Source organism: Schistocerca cancellata, chromosome 9 (genome assembly GCF_023864275.1).
Source record: "Schistocerca cancellata isolate TAMUIC-IGC-003103 chromosome 9, iqSchCanc2.1, whole genome shotgun sequence".
NCBI lineage: Eukaryota > Metazoa > Arthropoda > Insecta > Orthoptera > Acrididae > Schistocerca > Schistocerca cancellata.
Window position 1 is genome coordinate 324,643,932 of NC_064634.1, and position 19,482 is coordinate 324,663,413.

The window sequence follows — 19,482 nt, forward strand, 5'->3', positions numbered from 1 at the left end:
TTAAAGCTGTATTTGGAGCGCACCCTGACAAAGAAGTAGAGATACTTCAGATTCCACCCGGCACGACGAACGTAATCCAACCTTTAAACAGAGAATTTTTCCGTCAGTGGAAGGCATTTTACAGAAAACTAACAGAGAAAATTATTGTGTGCAGTTCACTGCAATTTCCTGTCTATCACCGTGACAATATTCTCAAGCTGCAATCAGTAGTACATTATCAATTTTCCTCTCCACGGTTTCAGAATTTGATTAAATATGCGTGGCACTGCCCGAAATATACTGATACTAGGCCTGATTCATTCCTAACACCAGCCCAGTTTTGTCTGCGGACATCTAACAACGTCTGTGATTCGCAGGGTCGTCTTTGGTTGTATGTTCTTGGTGCATAAAAAACCTAAATTTTGAACATTGTATCAATATTTCTCATTTTTGAGGTAATTACAAGAAATAAAATTTGGACGTGTTCTAAACCGTATATTTATTTGTGTCTATTTCATTGCTATTTGGAAAGAATGTTGTAGATAACATATCAGCCATATTTGTCAACGAATGTTTAATTATCATACGATCGTTTTCACTGGGGAATCAGCTCTCTCACTGCTGTGGCGAGAGAGCGGCGCGTAGCTAACGCCACCTTGCCCCTAGATGGCGTTGGTATAACGTAGCGAGAGAGGTCAGGGTTGTACAAGAGGCAGTTATAAGCGCGGAAACCATGCGACAATAATGTCTTACTTCATAAAATTGTTTACAGACTTCCAGGTCATGTCAGCAGCTAAAATTCTGCATACAGACTTCTTGCAATGTTAACTCACAGTGGTAAAAAAAGCAACACAGGTTTCGACATGACAAGTCTGGCCATTCCCTTGTCAGTTAGAGAGTAACTGTGCCTCGCAGACAGGTGCGTAAACAAAACACGTAGGTGCTAGCGTTCGAGACGAGACATTTAGCTGGACCCAAAGAAACCGGTTGGAGTAATTGGCGAATCGGTCTTCATTTGAATAGGACTGATGCCATTACTGGGTGCTGTTGGCACGAAAGAGTGAGCTATGGAAGAACACAGCATCAAGAAGGAAGCGGTCAACCTAGACAGGCGACGGAACCTGAAGGCGAAACATTCGCCGGGGTGGAACTTTGAGCCTTTGATTCGTTTTTATCATCGGCCCGACTCTAAAGAATAGCTAACTGATCAATCGTATCTCGGTTTGCGACAATTCGCCGGAAGAATGACCATGTCGACTACCAGGACAGAAGCATTTTGCGTTCTGCACTCGCTTCTGTTGCGTAGTGTTATAGGGTGCACTCAACGTAAGGACGCTGCCCGTGCTTATAAGATGATCTGTACAATGTCCCATTCCAGTGGCGATTTTCGTTCGGCGGCACATTCGAATCAATCTTCTTTCGTTTCCAAGGTAAAGATTTGTTGTTCAAAGAGAAAGTGTTCGTTCCACGTTAATGGATCAATTTAGGTATTTCACTCACTCATCCCTGAGTACAGGCCTTGGTGGTCATTAACATCCCACTTAATTAATGTTGTTACGGGAATTGCTGATTGTATGGCATTACCTTTACACCGATTTTTTATTATAAATATTGTTTAACTACACAAAATCATTCAAATGTTCTCTTGATTCATTTTCTTTCTACAGCCATATATGAAATTTATAATCCTTTCTTAGGTGCTTCGCATGTGCTCTTATATTCTTACTTAAATCTGCATTTGATGCGAGCACAAACTACTAAAAGCATTTTGTCTTCGCCAGAATCGTTCTGCAAGCGAGCTGCCAACTGCATTAATATTTCTCTATTGTTACATGTATCTTACAGCCAGTGCAAAGTGAGGAAGGTAAGTGTATGTTGCAGAGGACTTAGAGACTTCATGTTGATCTTGAATATGTTTTCAGTGATCACCATAGTCAGATTCACTTGGGAGAAGGTGTTAAGTGAGGTCATACATCCTCATAATACGTGTTCGTCCTATAAGGGAGTAACAAAAACACTTACGTCTGTCAGGAAATAAGGAGTGATTACCATGTTGCATCCGTTTAATATATACGTCAAGCCCCGCTTATGTTCATCGTTACGCTATGAAAGTTCTTCCTACTTCTGAATACATTAATCACACAGAATTCAGATCACAATAATACTCATAATCGATCGTATACCAGCGTTTAGCACTTGCCTAATTGAAGTAACTTTCCGTCTGATAGCCCGCATCTCGTGGTAGTGCGGTAGCGTTCTCGCTTCCCACGCCCGGGTTCCCGGGTTCGATTCCCGGCGGGGTCAGGGATTTTCTCTGCCTCGTGATGGCTGGGTGTTGTGTGCTGTCCTTAGGTTAGTTAGGTTTAAGTAGTTCTAAGTTCTAGGGGACTGATGACCGTGGATGTTAAGTCCCATAGTGCTCAGAGCCATTTGAACCATTTTTCCGTCTGATATGAACACACCACCATTCGACTGTGACATCGCTTTCCATTCCGTTTCGTTCTATTCACGTCTAGGTAGTTAATTTCGAGACGTCCAATGACCCGGTGTACTTCTTTCTATTGGATGCCACTTCGGTGACTTGTGTGTCCCCAACTTATTTCAGTAACATAAGCTCATACATGACAGAGAAAGGTATTTATAGGACTCTCTAGATCAATGAAAATAAAAGTACTATCAAAATAAAAAAAATTAAAATACATTAATTCACTATATTTTTAAATGGGTCACCACTGACTCCACGGTGTAATTCATGTCATGGAAGTCTCACAGTATGGTGCTAGGATTAAGAACCATACCCATCGGCCCCTCCCGTCAGAGGTTCGAGTCCTCTCACTGGCATGGGTGTGTCTGTTGTTCTTAGCAGAAGTTAGTTTACGTTAGTTTAAGTAGTGTGTAGGTCTAGAGACCGATAACCTAGGCAGTTTGGTCCCTTAGGAATTCGCACACATTTCAACATTTGAACCATACCCCATCTTTTGTAATTTCCAGGGGACGACCCTAAATGACGGTCACTTCAGTGCATTTATTTACTGTTCTTTGAACAAAAATCTCATTTCTGTTCGTCCTACTGCGTATTTCTTTCAGTTACCTTCCGTAGTGTAGGACTTCTCGTGTGTATAGTCGAAGTTTCTTGGCGGTGACACATTATGCGCAAGTTCTTTCCGTCCTTAAGTTTTGCGCACTAGTTTAGAAGCTATAGGAGAAATTAAATACCATAGTGTGAAAACAGACATTTTGAGATTTCCTAATGATATCGCAGTGCAGAACAATTAAAACCGATGCTAACCCAGATAGAAATCGACCCCAGCTCTTCCTATTACGTGATAATTAATAAATCTAAAACAAAAATCATAGCGGCGAATAGTTACCGAATTCTTACTCCATGATGAGCGATTGGAGACCGTCGAATTTTTCGTCTACCTAGACAGAAAAATTACATCTGCCGGAAGATGAAGGGCGATTATTGCAAGTCGCATCCATCAGGCAAAAACTGCTTTTGACAAGAGGAGAAACATTTTCATTTCCATTTTCATAAACAAAGATGTCAGGAAAGATTCCATAAAGACATATGTTCAGTGTGTACTATTGTACTGGAGTAAATCATCTACATACACTTGCGGAAGCAGAAAAACTAAAACAAACATAACGTTCGAGATGCGATTCTACGGGAGAATCTCCTATGTAGGCAAGGTGCCAATGAAGAGGTGTTCCACAGATTGGAGGGAGAGAAACCTTGCCCAAATCAGAAGGGACACACAGGTCAGCCATCTGCCGGGACATGATGGTGTCATTGAATGTATCATTGAAGAGTCAGTAGAAGAGAAGAACGCAAGAGGCAGACTGATACAGGAATAAATCACTCGCTTGATGGAGGATACCAGCTGCACCACCAACACCGCTCTCAAGGAGAAGGCCGAAGACAGAAAAGCATGCTGAGCAACGGCAAACCAACCTGATGGTTGAAGACAAGAAATCACCCCGGATGTCCAACCGGTGATAGGGGACCCAGAATTTAGCGCTGGATCCGAATCATGTGTGGTTCCTGGTGAAACCTCATATCGCTGAGAGCTGAACGGTGGATTAAAGGCGCACTGGGTTTCAATTCCACAACCTCTTTTTTTCTTCAATCCTTCCGCCAAAAGTGAAACTCCGGGAATTTTAAAATAATCTTCTGTTCTTAAAAAAAGATATAACTGCTTTCTTGGGAGGTAAAAAGTCGTCTTTGGCGTCAAAGCCACCAGAGTTGCGATAAAACATCTTGAAATAGCCGATCATATTTACGTGACCACCACCTATGTTCGATGTCAACGAGCATATAACCACTCATAGACGGCACGCAGCAGCACTGGATGGTATATAAAGCATGTCGGGAGGGACGCACCAAATAGTGCAATCGCTGTCATAATGCGGAAAAGAAGTTATTTATCTTACGCCCGATCATTGGTTTTCGGGCCAAGATGGCAAAATGGCGCTATCTAAAACAGGTGCCGAGGCAACCGTGGTTCACCACAGGCCATAGATGACAGTCTACAACAAATACCTGCGAGCGAATATACGTGCAAATATTGTTCATCTGACCTCCCAAATGAACCAAAGGGCTACCAACAGTGTCTCCTCCAACGACCGTTCAGCGAACTTTCAAAAAAAATAGTTCAAATGGCTCTGAGCACTATGGGACTTAACATCTGAGGTCATCAGTCCCCTAGAACCTAACTAACCTAAGGACATCACACACATCCATGCCCGAGGCAGGATTCGAACCTGGGACCGTAGCAGCAGCGCGATTCCATACTGATGTGCCTGGAACCGCTCGGCCACAGCAGCCGAAGTTCATTGACGACGAAGGCTGGAATTTGTACCCAGTACCGGAAATGGATGTTCAACGAGTGTCGAAAGGTGGACTTTTCAGACTAATCATGTTTTATGCTCCATCTAACAGATGGCCAAAAGCGTGTACATCATGAAACATCTAAAATCAAAGGAAGGAGGAGAAAGCGTTATGGTCTGGGGAATGTTTTCATGGTATTGCGTGGGTGATCTCGTCATTCTAGAAGGCGCAATGGGTCAAACCAAGTATGGATCTATCCTTGGGGACCATGTCCACCCCTACATGTGGTTTGTGTTTTTCTCTCGGCACTACGGCATCTGCCAGCCAGACAATGCAACGAGTCACTCGATTCGCAGTGTGCGAGCTTAGTTCGAAGTGCTCCAAGATGAGTTCACCGTATTCCCCTGGCCACCAAACTCACCGGTTTAAAATTCAATCGAGAATCCGTGGGACAAGCTCGATCGAGCTGTCTTCCATCGAGAGACCAAGCGCATCCGGCCACGTCATTGGAATTGTCATGGCCCCACAGCCCCGTCGGTACTTCCTAGCCCCTCACTGGCCCTCTTCCTCCACATCTCGCAACATTTTTTTCTGGTTCAGTTCCATATTCATATTTTATCCAGCTGGTAGAACCTATTCAACACGTTCAACCAACTGGAAATTATGACAATGAGAGGTGGCTGGCAACTTAACGTTACAAAGTCTTTCTACGGTAGGAATGGTCTCACTGACGACATAGTACCAAGTGGCGTAGGTAGGATGGCGTTGGAGACTTTTTTCCAAATACTTTTTGCACACTTCACCTAGAGGGATTCTGCGAACGCAGTGCTGTGAGTGATTCGTAGTTATTCTCGGCGGCGATTTACTTTGGGTCAAGATGAATGTATCTTAATGATATGAAATATTTGCTTCCTCGTCTAGCTCCGCATTTATTTTGCCAACATCACGACGATGTCCGCAGGTCTCAAAGTTTCAAAATGGTTCTAATGTCTGTGAGCACTATGAGACTTAACTTATGAGGTCATCAGTCCCCTAGAACTTAGAACTACTTAAACCTAAGTAACCTAAGGACATCACACACATCCATGCCCGAGGCAGGATTCGAACCTGCGACCGTAGCGGTCGCGCGGTCACAGACTGTAGCGCCTAGAACCGCTCGGCCACTTCAGCCGGCTCAAAGTTTCAGATATTGTTGCATTATACCCCGTTTGTTTGCCTACATTATTTTTTAGACCCAGTTTAGGAACATTACTGTCTGCCCCAAATGACTGGAAAAAGCGATAGTGTCTTCTACATATAAGATGAGTAAAAGAACGGATCTGTAAAATTAAAGACCAGTTTCCTTAACATCGTTTTCCTGTAGAATTGCTCAACATATTCTGAGGCATAACATAATAAATTTCCTAGAGACCGAAAAGCTAATGCCCACAGATCAGCAAGGTTTTAGAAAGCATCGCTCGTGCGAATGTCAGCTTGCCTTTTTCTCCCATGGTATACTGTAAATTATGGATGAAAGGCAATACGCAGATTCCATATTTCGAGATTTCCGAAAACATTTTACATGGAGTCTCATTCAGGTTGTTAACGAAGGTACGAGCACATGGAATAGGTTCCCAGATATGTAAGTTGCTCGAAGACCTCTGAAGTAATGGAAACCAGTATGTTGTCGCCAACAGCAAGTGTTCATGGGAGACAAGGGTATCGTCAGAAGAGCCCAGGCAAATGTGCTACGACCGCTGTTATTTTCGGTATAGGTAAATGACGGCCGGCCGCTGTGGCCGTGCGGTTCTAGGCGCTTCAGTCCGGAACCGCGCGACTGCTACGGTCGCAGGTGCGAATCCTGCCTCGGGCATGGATGTGTGTGATGTCCTTAGGTTAGTTAGGTTTAAGTAGTTCTAAGTCTAGGTGACTGTTGACCTCAGATGTTAAGTCCCATAGTGCTCAGAGCCATTTGAACCATTTTGAACCATAAATGACGTGGATGACAGGGTGGACAGCAAAGTGTGGTTGTTTGCTGATGATGCTGTTATGTACAGGAAGGTGTGATCGTTGAGTGACTATGGCGGGATACAACATTTTAAAATTTCTAGTTGTTGTGACGAATGGCAGCTAACTCTAAATGTAGAAAAATGTAAGTTAATGCGGATGAGTAAGAAAAACAAACTCGTCATGTTCGGATATAGCATTAGCAGTATCCTCTTTCACACAGTCACGTCGTTTAAATATCTTAGTGTAAGGTTATGCAGTGACATGAAGTGGAATGAGCATGTAGGAATTGTGGTAATGAAGGCGAATCGTCGATTTCGGTTTATTGAGAGAATCTTAGGAAAATGTGGTTCGTCTGTAAAAGAGACCTCATATAGGACACTACTGCGACACATCGTTGAGTACTGCACGAGTATTTCGGACCCGCAACAGGTCGGACTGTAGGAGGACATCGAAGCAGTTCAGAGGCAGGCTGCTAGATGTGTTACCGGTAGGTTCGAACAACAGACATGATGATGCTCCAGGACCTCAAATGGGAATCCTTGAAGGGAGATGCGACTTTATTTTCTAGGAGAACTATTGAGAAAATATAGCGATCTGGCATTTGCATCTGACTGCTGGATGGTTTTGCTGCCACCAGCCAGAGGACCACGAAGATATACAAGAAATTAGGGCTCATACTGAGGCATATATACAGGCGTGTTTTCGTCGCTCTTTTTGTGAGTGGAACAGAAAACGAAATGACTAGTAGTGGTACGAGGTACCCTCCGCCACGCACCGCTCGGTGGCTTACGACGTTTGTATGATGATGTACGAGAGACGTTCAATAAGTAATTCAACGCATTTTTTTTTTCTCAAATCAGGTTGGTTTTATCCAAGATTCCAATACACCATATAACTCCCTATTCTCTTGGCTATTTTTCAAAATAATCTCCGTTTAGTGCTATTACTTTACACCACCTTACTGGTAGGGCAATGTATTGATGCATTAATAATCTCCCCGACATCCACGAGGGAGAGTATCCTTCAATGGGCCAACGGATGGAAGTCGAGGTTGCGATATCCAAGCTGTAGGTGGATGAGGAATAACAGTCCAATGAAACTTCCTGGCAGATTAAAACTGTATGCCCGACCGAGACTCGAACTCGGGACCTTTGCCTTTCGCGGGCAAGTGCTCTACCATATCAGCGCACACTCCTCTGCAGAGTGAAAATCTCATTCTGGAAACATCCCCCAGGCTGTGGCTAAGCCGTGTCTCCGCAATATCCTTTCTTTCAGGAGTGCTAGTTCTGCAAGGTTCGCAGGAGAGCTTCTGTAAAGTTTGGAAGGTAGGAGACGAGATACTGGCAGAAGTAAAGCTGTGAGACCGAGCGTGAGTCGTGCTTCGGTAGCTCAGATGGTAGAGCACTTGCCCGCGAAAGGCAAAGGTCCCGAGTTCGAGTCTCGGTCGGGCACACAGTTTTAATCTGCCAGAAGTTTCATATCAGCGCACACTCCGCTGCAGAGTGAAAACCTCATTCTACAGTCCAATGAAGTTTTTGTGACCTTCTCTCCTGTGCGCAACTTGTGTGAGGTCCTGCGTTGTCATGGAGGAGAAGTTCGTCTGCATTGCCTCGAATGAAAGTATCCGCCCATCCGCAAGTTTCAACACTGCAAGCGTCACAGCTGTGAGCGGACGGTCGGCACACGGGATATCAGAGAAGCCTGCGCGACCTAGTTGCGATGATGACGAACGACTCGCCCAGCGACTCATCGTGCTTTTGTACGCTGACAAGTTTTCGCAGAAATTCTGCAAGCGCCTACCAATATCTGCGATTCTTTGTTCTCCGCCGAAAGGAACTCAATGATTGCTCTTTTCTTGGAACGCACCTCCATAACAGACGCCATTTTGAGGGCTACGTATAGCGTGACGAACTATCAGAACCACGTGAAGTTATAGTGGCTGAAGCGGCAATATTCTACGACGCCTCGTAACAAATTTCGCATTTTTTCAGTCGAAATTGGCCGCGTAACGTATTGAACGCCCCTCGTTGATGTAGACGCGTCTGCTGCCCAGGTTATCTCTCTTCCCTTCTGGTGTTGCCGTGTTGAACGAAATTTTGAAAATGTCGCCTTTCCAGACGTACCATCGCGCAACCACCAATCTTTTGCACGCTACGTCCGATGGTATCGGAGATAGAGCTGCTATATTATGGGTGATTTTACTAAACACGTAAGAATTAAAAACAGTATTTTTTAGAGACGATCTGTCGTTCCAACGTTGAGCATGCCACGAATGGCGAGTAGCTTCTTTAACCAGTTGATTTTGGCTCTGAGCACTATGGGACTTAACATCAGTCCCCTAGAACTTAGAACTACTTAAACGTAACTAACCTAAGGACACCACACACATGCATGCCCAAGGCAGGATTCGAGCCTGCGACCGTAGTGGTCGCGCGGTTCCAAACTGAAGCGCTCGGCCACACCGGCCAGCCCAGTTGGTTTTACCCATTTCACTTGTATCTGGCAGCCAGTGCACCACCAGCCACCCCTAGTATGACTCGGCCCTAGCGCGACAGCGACTATCAATCAGCACCGCCCCCGGGCGCCCTCCGCCCGCCGCCCACGGGGCCGACTTCGCGCGCCCTCCGCGTGGCGCTGGCGTCGCGCGGGGGCGTCGCGTCGGCCGGCGGCTGCGTCGGCTCTCCACTCTGCGTCGCGACGGCAGCCCCCGCACATGCCCGACAGCGGACCGGCCTCCGCCGCCACCAGCCACAGCTCTCCAGGTGAGTCGGCGCCGGAGCCAGCGCGGCCTCGCAACAAGTGGCGGCCCGCCCACAGGTGGGGACCTGCCTTCTCTCTACCAAACCACTTCACCCTGTTCCCAACACTTCCGAGTCTCCACAAATTTCATTCTCAACTTTCTTACTCCTCAGATTCTAATCAACACACGCCTGTCTTCCCGAATTCTGCTTAGAACTTTCGAAATGGCCAGATCAAAATGCTTGTGTTGTCCCTTTCTCCACTCCAAACATCTGTTGCTCTTTCCATTGTATTTTTCTCCTTGTTCTATTTCTTCTTCTTCTGCTCAATTTCTCTGCAAAACTTTCTACTTTTTTGATGTTGTTCTCTGTCTGCTCCCATCTTCTGCTAATCTTTTCAAGTATCCACATCTTCTTCACCAAAGATTCTCAATCGCCCCTTTTACTTATTCTAATATTTCACTACCCTTGCATTTTTCCCCCCTAGTGCTCCTTCCAGAGAAAAATTTAATTACTTCAAATTCTACTGCAACCCTTCTGCTTATTACAATATACATACTTAGGCTTCTGCAGCACGTGTCAGTCTCTTTAGAATTGTTATGCTTGCAGTACAACTTATATTAAAATACCCTTCAATGACACGAGAAAGCATACCGCAACAGGGCCAAAACCTCCCTATTTTAGAATCTTCAGTATTTTATATGATGACGCGTCAGTACACCCAAAAGGAATTTAATAATACATTGTCTTTGTTCATTCTATTTATCTGATGCCTTTTATCTTCTTCTTGTTCTTCTTCTCATTATTATTGTTATTATATTTTTCTTCTTATGCTTTTTTCTCTCCACATAGTTCGATTTTTTTTTTTTTTTTTTTTTTATTTGACGTTCTCATCCATCTACTCCCAATTTCAGCTAATCTCTACATCTGTACTTGTCTGATACACCCAACATCCTCGATTTCGCGTTTCACTTATTCTAACATTTCACTAGTTGTAATTGTTGTGTCTAGACAAGACTGTCTAGACACAAGGCGAGGAAGCCGATAGGGCACGCGCTTAATTCACGCAGGCTTGCTTAGGTCTGAAACAGGATACGTAATGAATACTATAAAGAAAAGTACGTAGCTGCTGGAATACTTAACTTTAATCCATCATTTGTATACAGCATTCTTGATGATACAAGTGAGACTCTCTCTAGAAATGGTTAATGGCGCCTTGCTAGGTCGTAGCCATGGACTTAGCTGAAGGCTGTTCTAACTGTCTCTCGGCAAATGAGAGAAAGGCTTCGTCAGTGTAGTCGCTACCAAAGTCGTCGTACAACTGGGGCGAGTGCTAGTACGTCTCTCTAGACCTGCCGTGTGATGGCGCTCGGTCTGCAATTACTGACAGTGGCGACACGCGGGTCCGACATGTACTAATGGACCGCGGCCGATTTAAAGCTACCACCTAGCAAGTGTGGTGTCTGGCTGTGACACCACAGTAATATTTACCTTTCTGCTCCTTCCCGTGGCAAGAAGCGTATTTCTCACTGCACTGCTGCAGCTCCGTCCTTCCACTTCTAATCAACACCTACATGTCTTCCCGGATTTTGTTTGTAACTTTCAAAACGTGCGGATTGAAACGTCTGTGTTATCTTCTAACCGCCTGTTGCTTTTTTCATCTTAATTCTCTCCTTGTTCTATTTCTACTTCCTCTGCTTATATTCTCTCCAAACCTTTCGAATTTTTTTAATGTCGTTTCCGTCTCCTCCCATCATCTACTAATCGCTTCATCTCTACATGTCTTGTATGTTAAATATCCTAATTAACTCAGTTTACTTATTCTAATACTTGACAATCCCTACAATTCCTTCCCTCTACTGCTCCTTCTAGCGAAACATTTTACTATTATTAATTGCAGTGTATCCCTTCTCTCCCCTATTGTCTTTAACCAACTACTTTCACTTTCATCCAACACCCATACGTATTCCCAAATTTTCAATTTTTTATACTTTTTTATCATTAGACGTCACAATACTTTTCCATTTGCATCTTATTTTAATTACTTTTTGACATTACTATAATATCAGCTCTGTAACCATTTTCAAGTCATTCACTATTGTCATTTCCCAATTAGTTATTTCCCTTGCCATGGGATACCGCAAGAACATCTAAATGGTTCAAATGGCTCTGAGCACTATGGGACTTAACTTCTAAGGTCATCAGTCCCCTAGAACTTAGAACTACTTAAACCTAACTAACCTATCACACACATCCATGCCCGAGGCAGGATTCGAACCTGCGACCGTAGCGGTCGCGCGGTTCCAGACTGTAGCGCCTTTAACCGCTTGGCCACCACGGCCGGCCAAGAACATCTCATTCACTAGCTGACCATACAGGGATCGTTATAACAATACCTGTTGTTTGGTACGTGAAGCCCCCAAATCCATATGAAAAACTCTTTTCTGAATATTAATAGCGAATCGCCTCAAAATGTTTACAGACCTGAAATTCAGAAGGAAAGAACACAATAATCAAATGGCGAAATCAGTATCATTTAGACATCTACATCTACATCTGTTCTCCGCTAGCCTCCTTTACGTGTGTGACGGTGAATACCTCTAGTACCACTTTTATCTTTTCCTATTCCCTTTTCTAACGCAAATGGCGCGTAGGAATAATGCCTGTCGCTAAACCTCCTTACGAGCTCTAATTTCCGTGGTTTCTGGATCTTGAAACTTTTTTTTTGTCTACTGACTGGTTTGATGCGGCCCGCCACGAATTCCTTTCCTGTACTAACCTCTTCATCTCAGAGTAGCACTTACAACCTACGTCCTCAATTATTTGCTTGACGTATTCCAATCTCTGTCTTCCTCTACAGTTTTTGCCCTTTACAGCTCCCTCTAGTACCATGGAAGTCATTCCCTCATGTCTTAGCAGATGTCCTATCATCCTGTCCCTTCTCCTTATCAGTGTTTTCCATATATTCCTTTCCTCTCCGATTCTGCGTAGAATCTCCTCATTCCTTACCTTATCAGTTCACCTAATTTTCAACATTCGTCTATAGCACCACATCTCAAATGCTTCGATTCTCTTCTGTTCCGGTTTTCTCACAGTCCATGTTTCACTACCATACAATGCTGTACTCCAGACGTACATCCTCAGAAATTTCTTCCCTAAATTAAGGCCGGTATTTGATATTGGTAGACTTCTCTTGGCCAGAAATGCCTTTTTTGCCATAGCGAGTCTGCTTTTGATGTCCTCCTTGCTCCGTCCGTCATTGGTTATTTTACTGTCTATGTAGCAGAATTCCTTAACTTCATTGACTTCGTGATCATCAGTCCTGTTGTTAAGTTTCTCGCTGTTCTCATTTCTACTACTTCTCATTACCTTCGTCTTTCTCCAATTTACTCGCAAACCCTACTGTGTACTCATTAGACTGTTCATTCCGTTCAGCAGATCATTTAATTCTTCTTCACTTTCACAGGATAACAATGTCATCAGCGAATCGTATCATTGATATCCTTTCACCTTGTATTTTAATTCCACTCCTGAACCTTTCTTTTATTTCCATCATTGCTTCCTCGATGTACAGATTGAAGAGTAGGGGCGAAAGGCTACAGCCTTGTCTTACACCCTTCTTAATACGAGCACTTCGTTCTTGATCGTCCACTCTTATTATTCCCTCTTGGTTGTTGTACATATTGTAGATGACCCGTCTCTCCCTATAGCTTACCCCTACTTTTTTCGGAATCTCGAACAGCTTGCAACATTTTATATTGTCGAACGCTTTTTCCAGGTCGACAAATCCTATGAAAGTGTCTTGATTTTTCTTTAGCCTTGCTTCCATTATTAGCCGTAACGTCAGAATTGCCTCTCTCGTCCCTTTACTTTTCCTAAAGCCAAACTGATCGTCACCTAGCGCATTCTCAATTTTCTTTTCCATTCTTCTGTATATTATTCTTGTAAGCAGCTTCGATGCATGACTTGTTAAGCTGATTGTGCGATAATTCTCGCACTTGTCAGCTCTTGCCGTCTTCGGAATTGTGTGGATGATGCTTTTCCGAAAGTCAGATGGTATATCGCCAGACTCATATATTCTACACACCAACGTGAATAGTCGTTTTGTTGCCACTTCCCCCAATGATTTTAGAAATTCTGATGGAATGTTATCTATCCCTTCTGCCGTTGGCAGAATGAGGCTGACTTCTTATACCGGAAGTCTTCGGTCGTCAATGCTGATTATTTGTCAAAATTTAGGCAGTGGCGGGGATCGAACCCGGGACCGAATACGTTTTTGATTATGAATCAAGGACGCTACCCCCTTTTTTTTTTTTTTCTTCAGCATTCAGACAGACGAGGCTATCAAAATATTTTATGCCAGCTGCTCTCGATCCACTGATATTGTGAACAGAAACAACGGATGCTACCACTTTTTTTTTTAGACGCTACCCCCTTTTTGGACCACTTTTTTCCCTTAAAAAGCCCCCTAGGAAAATGGAACTAAATAAATAAATAAATAAATAAATAAAAAACCTAAGTGCCACCGCCACTTGTCATCCTATAACAAAAAAATCTGATCCACTTCAGGCGTTGGCTCCTGAGTAAACCCACCCCAGAGAGCTGCCTATAGACCAGGGGAAGTATGGGAAATCAAGGTTAGGGCTATCCGTTGCCAATTTGTTTTTTTTTTATATGATTACATTTAGGGAGCGTGTACAAATGAGAATTCTAGTAACTAAGTGTTATAAGTAAGTGTTACAATAACAAAGGTGGCATAAAAGAGTAATCAAAAAATAAAAATATAAACCACTGATGTAATTCTAACTAAAAGGTTCTTCAATAATGTAACTGGTTCCACTTGGAGCATCGCCATCGTTATCTGAAATCTCCAATAGCGCCTTTGAAGGGCATCTGCAACGGAGGCATTCTGCTTCGCTAGTGCCTCAAGGAAAACAGTATCCGTGCAGCAGCTTGTCTCTTTCTTTGGTCATGGCTGACAAGGCAGAACGTTGAGCCGTTAGTGTGATGCGGCACAGCACATTAATCACAGCCTGGCACTCCCCAGCTGAGTGGGGGGTTAACGAAAACGCTGCGTAAATAATTTGCGAAGAGCGTACGGTATTTCGGTGTGCGTTCGAGGACATTGTGAGCATTTTGTAATCAAGCTGCTCTTTCTCTCCGTCGCTAAAGATGTAGGCGACGGTAAGTCCTTTGAACCATGTAAGTGCATGATATTTTGCAGCCGGAAAGTAAGTTTCATCGGGACAGAGTAGGGTCTGCGGGTCAATCATATCAGGTGTGACCCGGAGGTAACAAGCCAATATCTTCTGTGTTAGTCGCCAAACTCCGGACGATGATGCGCAAGTAAAACGATGTTCATCGGTATCCAAAAGGTGACAATCTGGGCAATAAGGGGAGTCTGCCAGTCCAATAGTGTGAAGTCGCTGGCGTGTGGCATATTTTTTGTTGGCGATCTGATACCACTTCGAACGCACCGTGGATGACAGAAAGTGGTGGTGTATCGTTTTCCACACTCTTGGCCAGTGAACCGTAGGGTACTTGTTTTCCACCACGTTATGGTGAACAGCCCGGAGAAGGTTGGTATAAAAATCTTTCGCCTTTGGAGGACGTGTGGCGGAGAGGTTCGAGCTGACATAGCTGTAATCAAGAATGAAGGTCGACACATGGGAGAGCTGTGGTGCGACGTGCGCAACCGACACCGACGGGACGTTAGAGGCTGGCATCAGAACCTGTAGTAAACGACCCGTGAGAGAGGTATATTGACTTTTCCATCGTTTCCTCATGTTGCTCATGTAAAGGGCAGCTGCTCTCGCCCTGACGTTGACCAATCCCAGCCCTCCTTTGTGCACTGGGAGGGTAAGAGTGTCGTATCGTACTTTAAAGATATGACCTGCGGAAACGTAGTAACTGAAGGCCGCCTGAAGCCGGTGACCTATCTGCAGCGGTAGTGGGAGGACCTGTGCCACGTGGTTGAGTTTTGATGCTACGTAGAGGTTCAGGTATTCAACACGTTGTAGCTGATTCAAGTCCCGGAGCAGGTTCTGTCGCACCATTGCGCGTATGATCTGTAATAACCATCGGTAGTTTGCTGCAGCTGTTTTACGTGCATCTTCCTTGAACGTGATTCCCAAATATCGCAGATCAGAAACTGGTGGGAGGGGAGCGAGGGCTTCCGGTCCGAGACCACGCCCAATGTCCAACGCCGCCGACTTGTTGATGTTCAGAAGACTACCTGCGGCCTGTCCGTATCGCTCAATCCAGGTTAGTACGCTTTGAACTTCGTCATTGGAACGAACCAGCAGTAGCAGGTCGTCAGCGTATGTCCTATAGCGAAAGGTGACGTCCCGCAGCGTGATGCCAGATAGGCGGTGGTTAAGGCCCCCTAGGAGTGGCTCGAGTGCGATTGCATAAAGGTAGGTAGAAAGGGGACAACCCTGTCGTAGAGACCTCTTAATGGGTACTGGTCCTATCGTCCTTCCATTGACCTGGACGTGTGAGCTGGCTGCGGTCCAAAGACGCCGTAGGGTGTCGATGAGGCCCGGGGGGAATCCCATACAGTCCATCACTCGTAGGAGGAAGTTGTGGTGCACTCTATCAAAGGCGCGGTTGAAATCGACGGAGACGATCGCCGCTCTCAGACGGCACGCAGAAGCGATCGCTATTAAGTCCCTGCAGTCACCGGTGGTCATGTGTATGTTGGCTTCTCCCCCCTGCGACGTCTGTTCTGGAGCGAGGATCATCGGCAAAGTCGTCTTAATACGGCTCGCCATAATCCTGGTGAAAATCTTGTAATCGGCGTTCAGAATTGTAAGCGGCCGATAGTCGTTAATCGATAGCCCTCCACCTGACTTGTGTACTGGTATGAGGAGACCTTCTACAAACGCTGGCGGCACAACACAGTCCGGAGACATAAGTTCGCGGAACATTATAACCCAGCGAGGCATCATGATGTCACGGAAAGTCCGGTGGAATTCGATGGGCAATCCATCAGGTCCAGGAGATTTATTGGCCGCACCTTTGTCCACGGCGTCTTCGACTTCTTCGAGTGAGACTTCCTCTGTTAGTGCATTCACGGTAGCCTCGTCGATAGTACGTGTTACCTGCTGTAACACTTCAGTAGTGGCCTCGTCATTGACGGTTCTTTCCTTGTAAAGATGACGAAAATGATCCTCCACCGCCTTTACTATGGTTGCTTAGGTCGTACAAAAGCGACCGTCGTGTGTCCTGAGTTGTGTGATTAAATGTTGGCGTTGTCGGCGCTTATCCGCCACAACGTGGTGCATAGTGGGTTCCTCTGCAACCGTTCGGTCGTGCCGTCGCGAGCGGACTACTGCACCTTCTAGTCGACGCTTCGTCAATGATAGTATGTGAGCCTTGATTCTGCTTTGGTCATGTTGTCTCTCCGGGGAAGGGGGTAAGGCGTCGAGGTCCCTGAGTGCCGCGTAGTAAAAATCGAGGGTCTGTCGATGCCACGCAGTCACGTCCTTGCCATATCGCATAAGTGTCCTACGGATTGCTGGTTTGGCACAGAGGAGCCATCACTCCAGGATCGAGGTGTATCGTGGGTAGCGGCGTTCACAGTCAGTCCACGTTGCTGCAACTTGCCGACGGCAATCCAGGTCCTGGAGATGAGTTATGTTGAGCTTCCAAAAGCCATTGCTGCGCCAGACTTGTTGGGGGCGTAGGGGTATAGTGTAGATATAGGCACTGTGATCGGAATAGGCTTCAGGCCATAATTCGGCGTCCACCACACCTTGTGTGAGATCTTGTGACACATATATGCGGTCAAGTTGGCTGGCCGAATGACTGGTAAGATGAGTGTGGCCAGAGCGGTTACCGTGGACTTTTTCCCACGTGTCGCACGAGTGAAGTTCTTGGATCATCGCACCCAGTTCCGGACAAGGCATTTAATGTGTAATTTGGTCCTTGGGGTGAAGTACGCTGTGGTCGTATCGTCCAAGGAAAAGGGGAGCGACATCTGTGGAGTAAAATCTGGCGCGGTCGTGACGTCTTGTGGTACCCGACGGCGCGTAAACATTAATGAATCGGGTGTTGAGTGCCGTAAATGCTATTCCTCGCGCGGAGGGAAGAAACGTGACGTCGGTAACTTCAATACCTTCACGCACTAATATTGCCACTCCGGTGTCTGCAGGGCTACCGGGCGTCACATGTGTGGCGTAACCGTAAAAGTGCGGGAGTGCAGTCGTTTTCACTTTTTGTAGGAAAGCAAAGTCAACTCCCATGGCTCGTATGGTTTCTTTCAAAAGTTGGATCTTGACAGGAGAACTGATCATGTTGATATTCATTGTCGCCAGGCGGTAAGCCTGGCAACGCGTTGTTTGGGCGAGGTTATCCATGTTGAAGTTGGAGAGAAGCGAACATCGGAAGTGATGCCACCCCCCGCCAAACGCGGTCCTCCTTGTGCTGCTTATGCTGCATGATCCGGCGGCGCCTCAGCTGGCCGCGGGTCGGGATCTTGTGTCTCGACGTCCTCGGCCCACGAAGCGGGCGCGGATGTCTGTTCATGTTCCATAGCTTCGGAATGTTTGGTAGTAATGGACCGGGCGACTTCGCTGCCTACACTGGTACCTTCCCGCTGCTCACTGTTTCTGTCAACGGGCTGATGTTCGAAAGCTGCATGTTTTTCTGTCTGATCTGCAAGGTTGGAGTCAGTGGAAACAGCCTCAGCTTCGCGGCTGGCTTCTTGAGTGGTCAGTTGTTCTTCCCCGGCCGAATGCGAACCGCTGTGTTCCGACACGGTCCGACGACGTCGCTTTCAGCGTTTCGGTGATCGCTGTTTCCGTACATGGCCTTCATTGTCAGAAGACGGCACTGACTCACGCTCCGCCGGGACAAACGCTTCGGTCGGTACAATAAGGGAATCAATTGCCATCTTGCCGGCGTCAATGTCTGTCGCGTTCAGTAGCTCCAGAGTCGGAGTACTATTTTCCACCACTGGCCAGGTCGGCGGATCATCCAGGTTTTTGTCCGTGGAAAGTGATTCTTGTACCGCTGAAGCGGTCGGCCGCGTCTGTTGTGTGGAGAACGTCGTGAGCGCCGCCGCGTAAGTCACGGGTAGAATAGTCTTCGCCGCTGGTGGTGCAACGTCCTTCGGTGGGAGTTGTGTGATCCGACGCTGGAGGCACTCGGAACGAAGGTGTCCTTCTTTGCCGCATCCGGAACACGTCTTCGGCTGGCCGTCATAAATAACTATGGCCCGGCATCCTCCTATCTGTAGATAGGATGGCACGTGTCGTTGGAGATCTATGCGCACTTGGCGTACTCCATTGAGTACTGGATACGTCTTAAACTGGGTCCATTTTTCAGCCACGTGTTCGTGTACCGTGCCGTAGGGGCGGAGCGCCGCTACAACTTCTGCCGCCGGGAGCTCAAATGGAAGTTCGAATATGCGGATAGTCCGCAGTCCCACAGCGGCATGGCCGACCTCGACGTTGCCAACATTGCCATCTGCGTGGCAGAAGTGGAGTTCTTGTTTCATCTCACGAAGCACCTTATCGCATGTAGTTTCGTTTATGAGCTTTACATAGACCGTGCTACTGACGATCGAAAAGTGAATGCCGACAATGTCGGCAGCCGAGATCTTGGCTTCCTCTTTTAAAAAGCGTTCGACTTCGAGCGCCTTTGGTCGGGTAAAGTCGTTCCGAAATGTGAATTTCAAGGTTGATCTTCTGTATTTACCCCTAGACCACGGGTACGTTCTTGAAACATATGTGTTTGCAAAGATGCAATGTGCTGTCCGACTCTTCTCGAGACGTTCGCTCTCTGAATTTCGATAGTAAACCTCTCAGCGATGCACAGCGCCTCTCCGCCACAGGAGATTGCTGAGCGCCTGCGATATGGCTCCACACTTCCTAGACGATTTCGTGACGAAACTCTCCATTATTAGTTGGATTTTCCCTACCTGTTCTGTTAATCCCATTT

General features: G+C 46.0%; 1 protein-coding gene across 1 annotated transcript in view; it reads left to right on the forward strand.

The window, feature by feature from the left end:
• LOC126101392 (calcium-binding protein 4-like) overlaps positions 1-19,482 on the forward strand; it is a 544,715-nt gene that overhangs the window by 14,646 nt on the left and 510,587 nt on the right. The window contains exon 2 of the mRNA XM_049912057.1: positions 9,369-9,561. Within this exon, the coding sequence (XP_049768014.1) occupies positions 9,369-9,561 (193 nt within the window). The remainder of the gene's footprint in view (positions 1-9,368; positions 9,562-19,482) is intronic.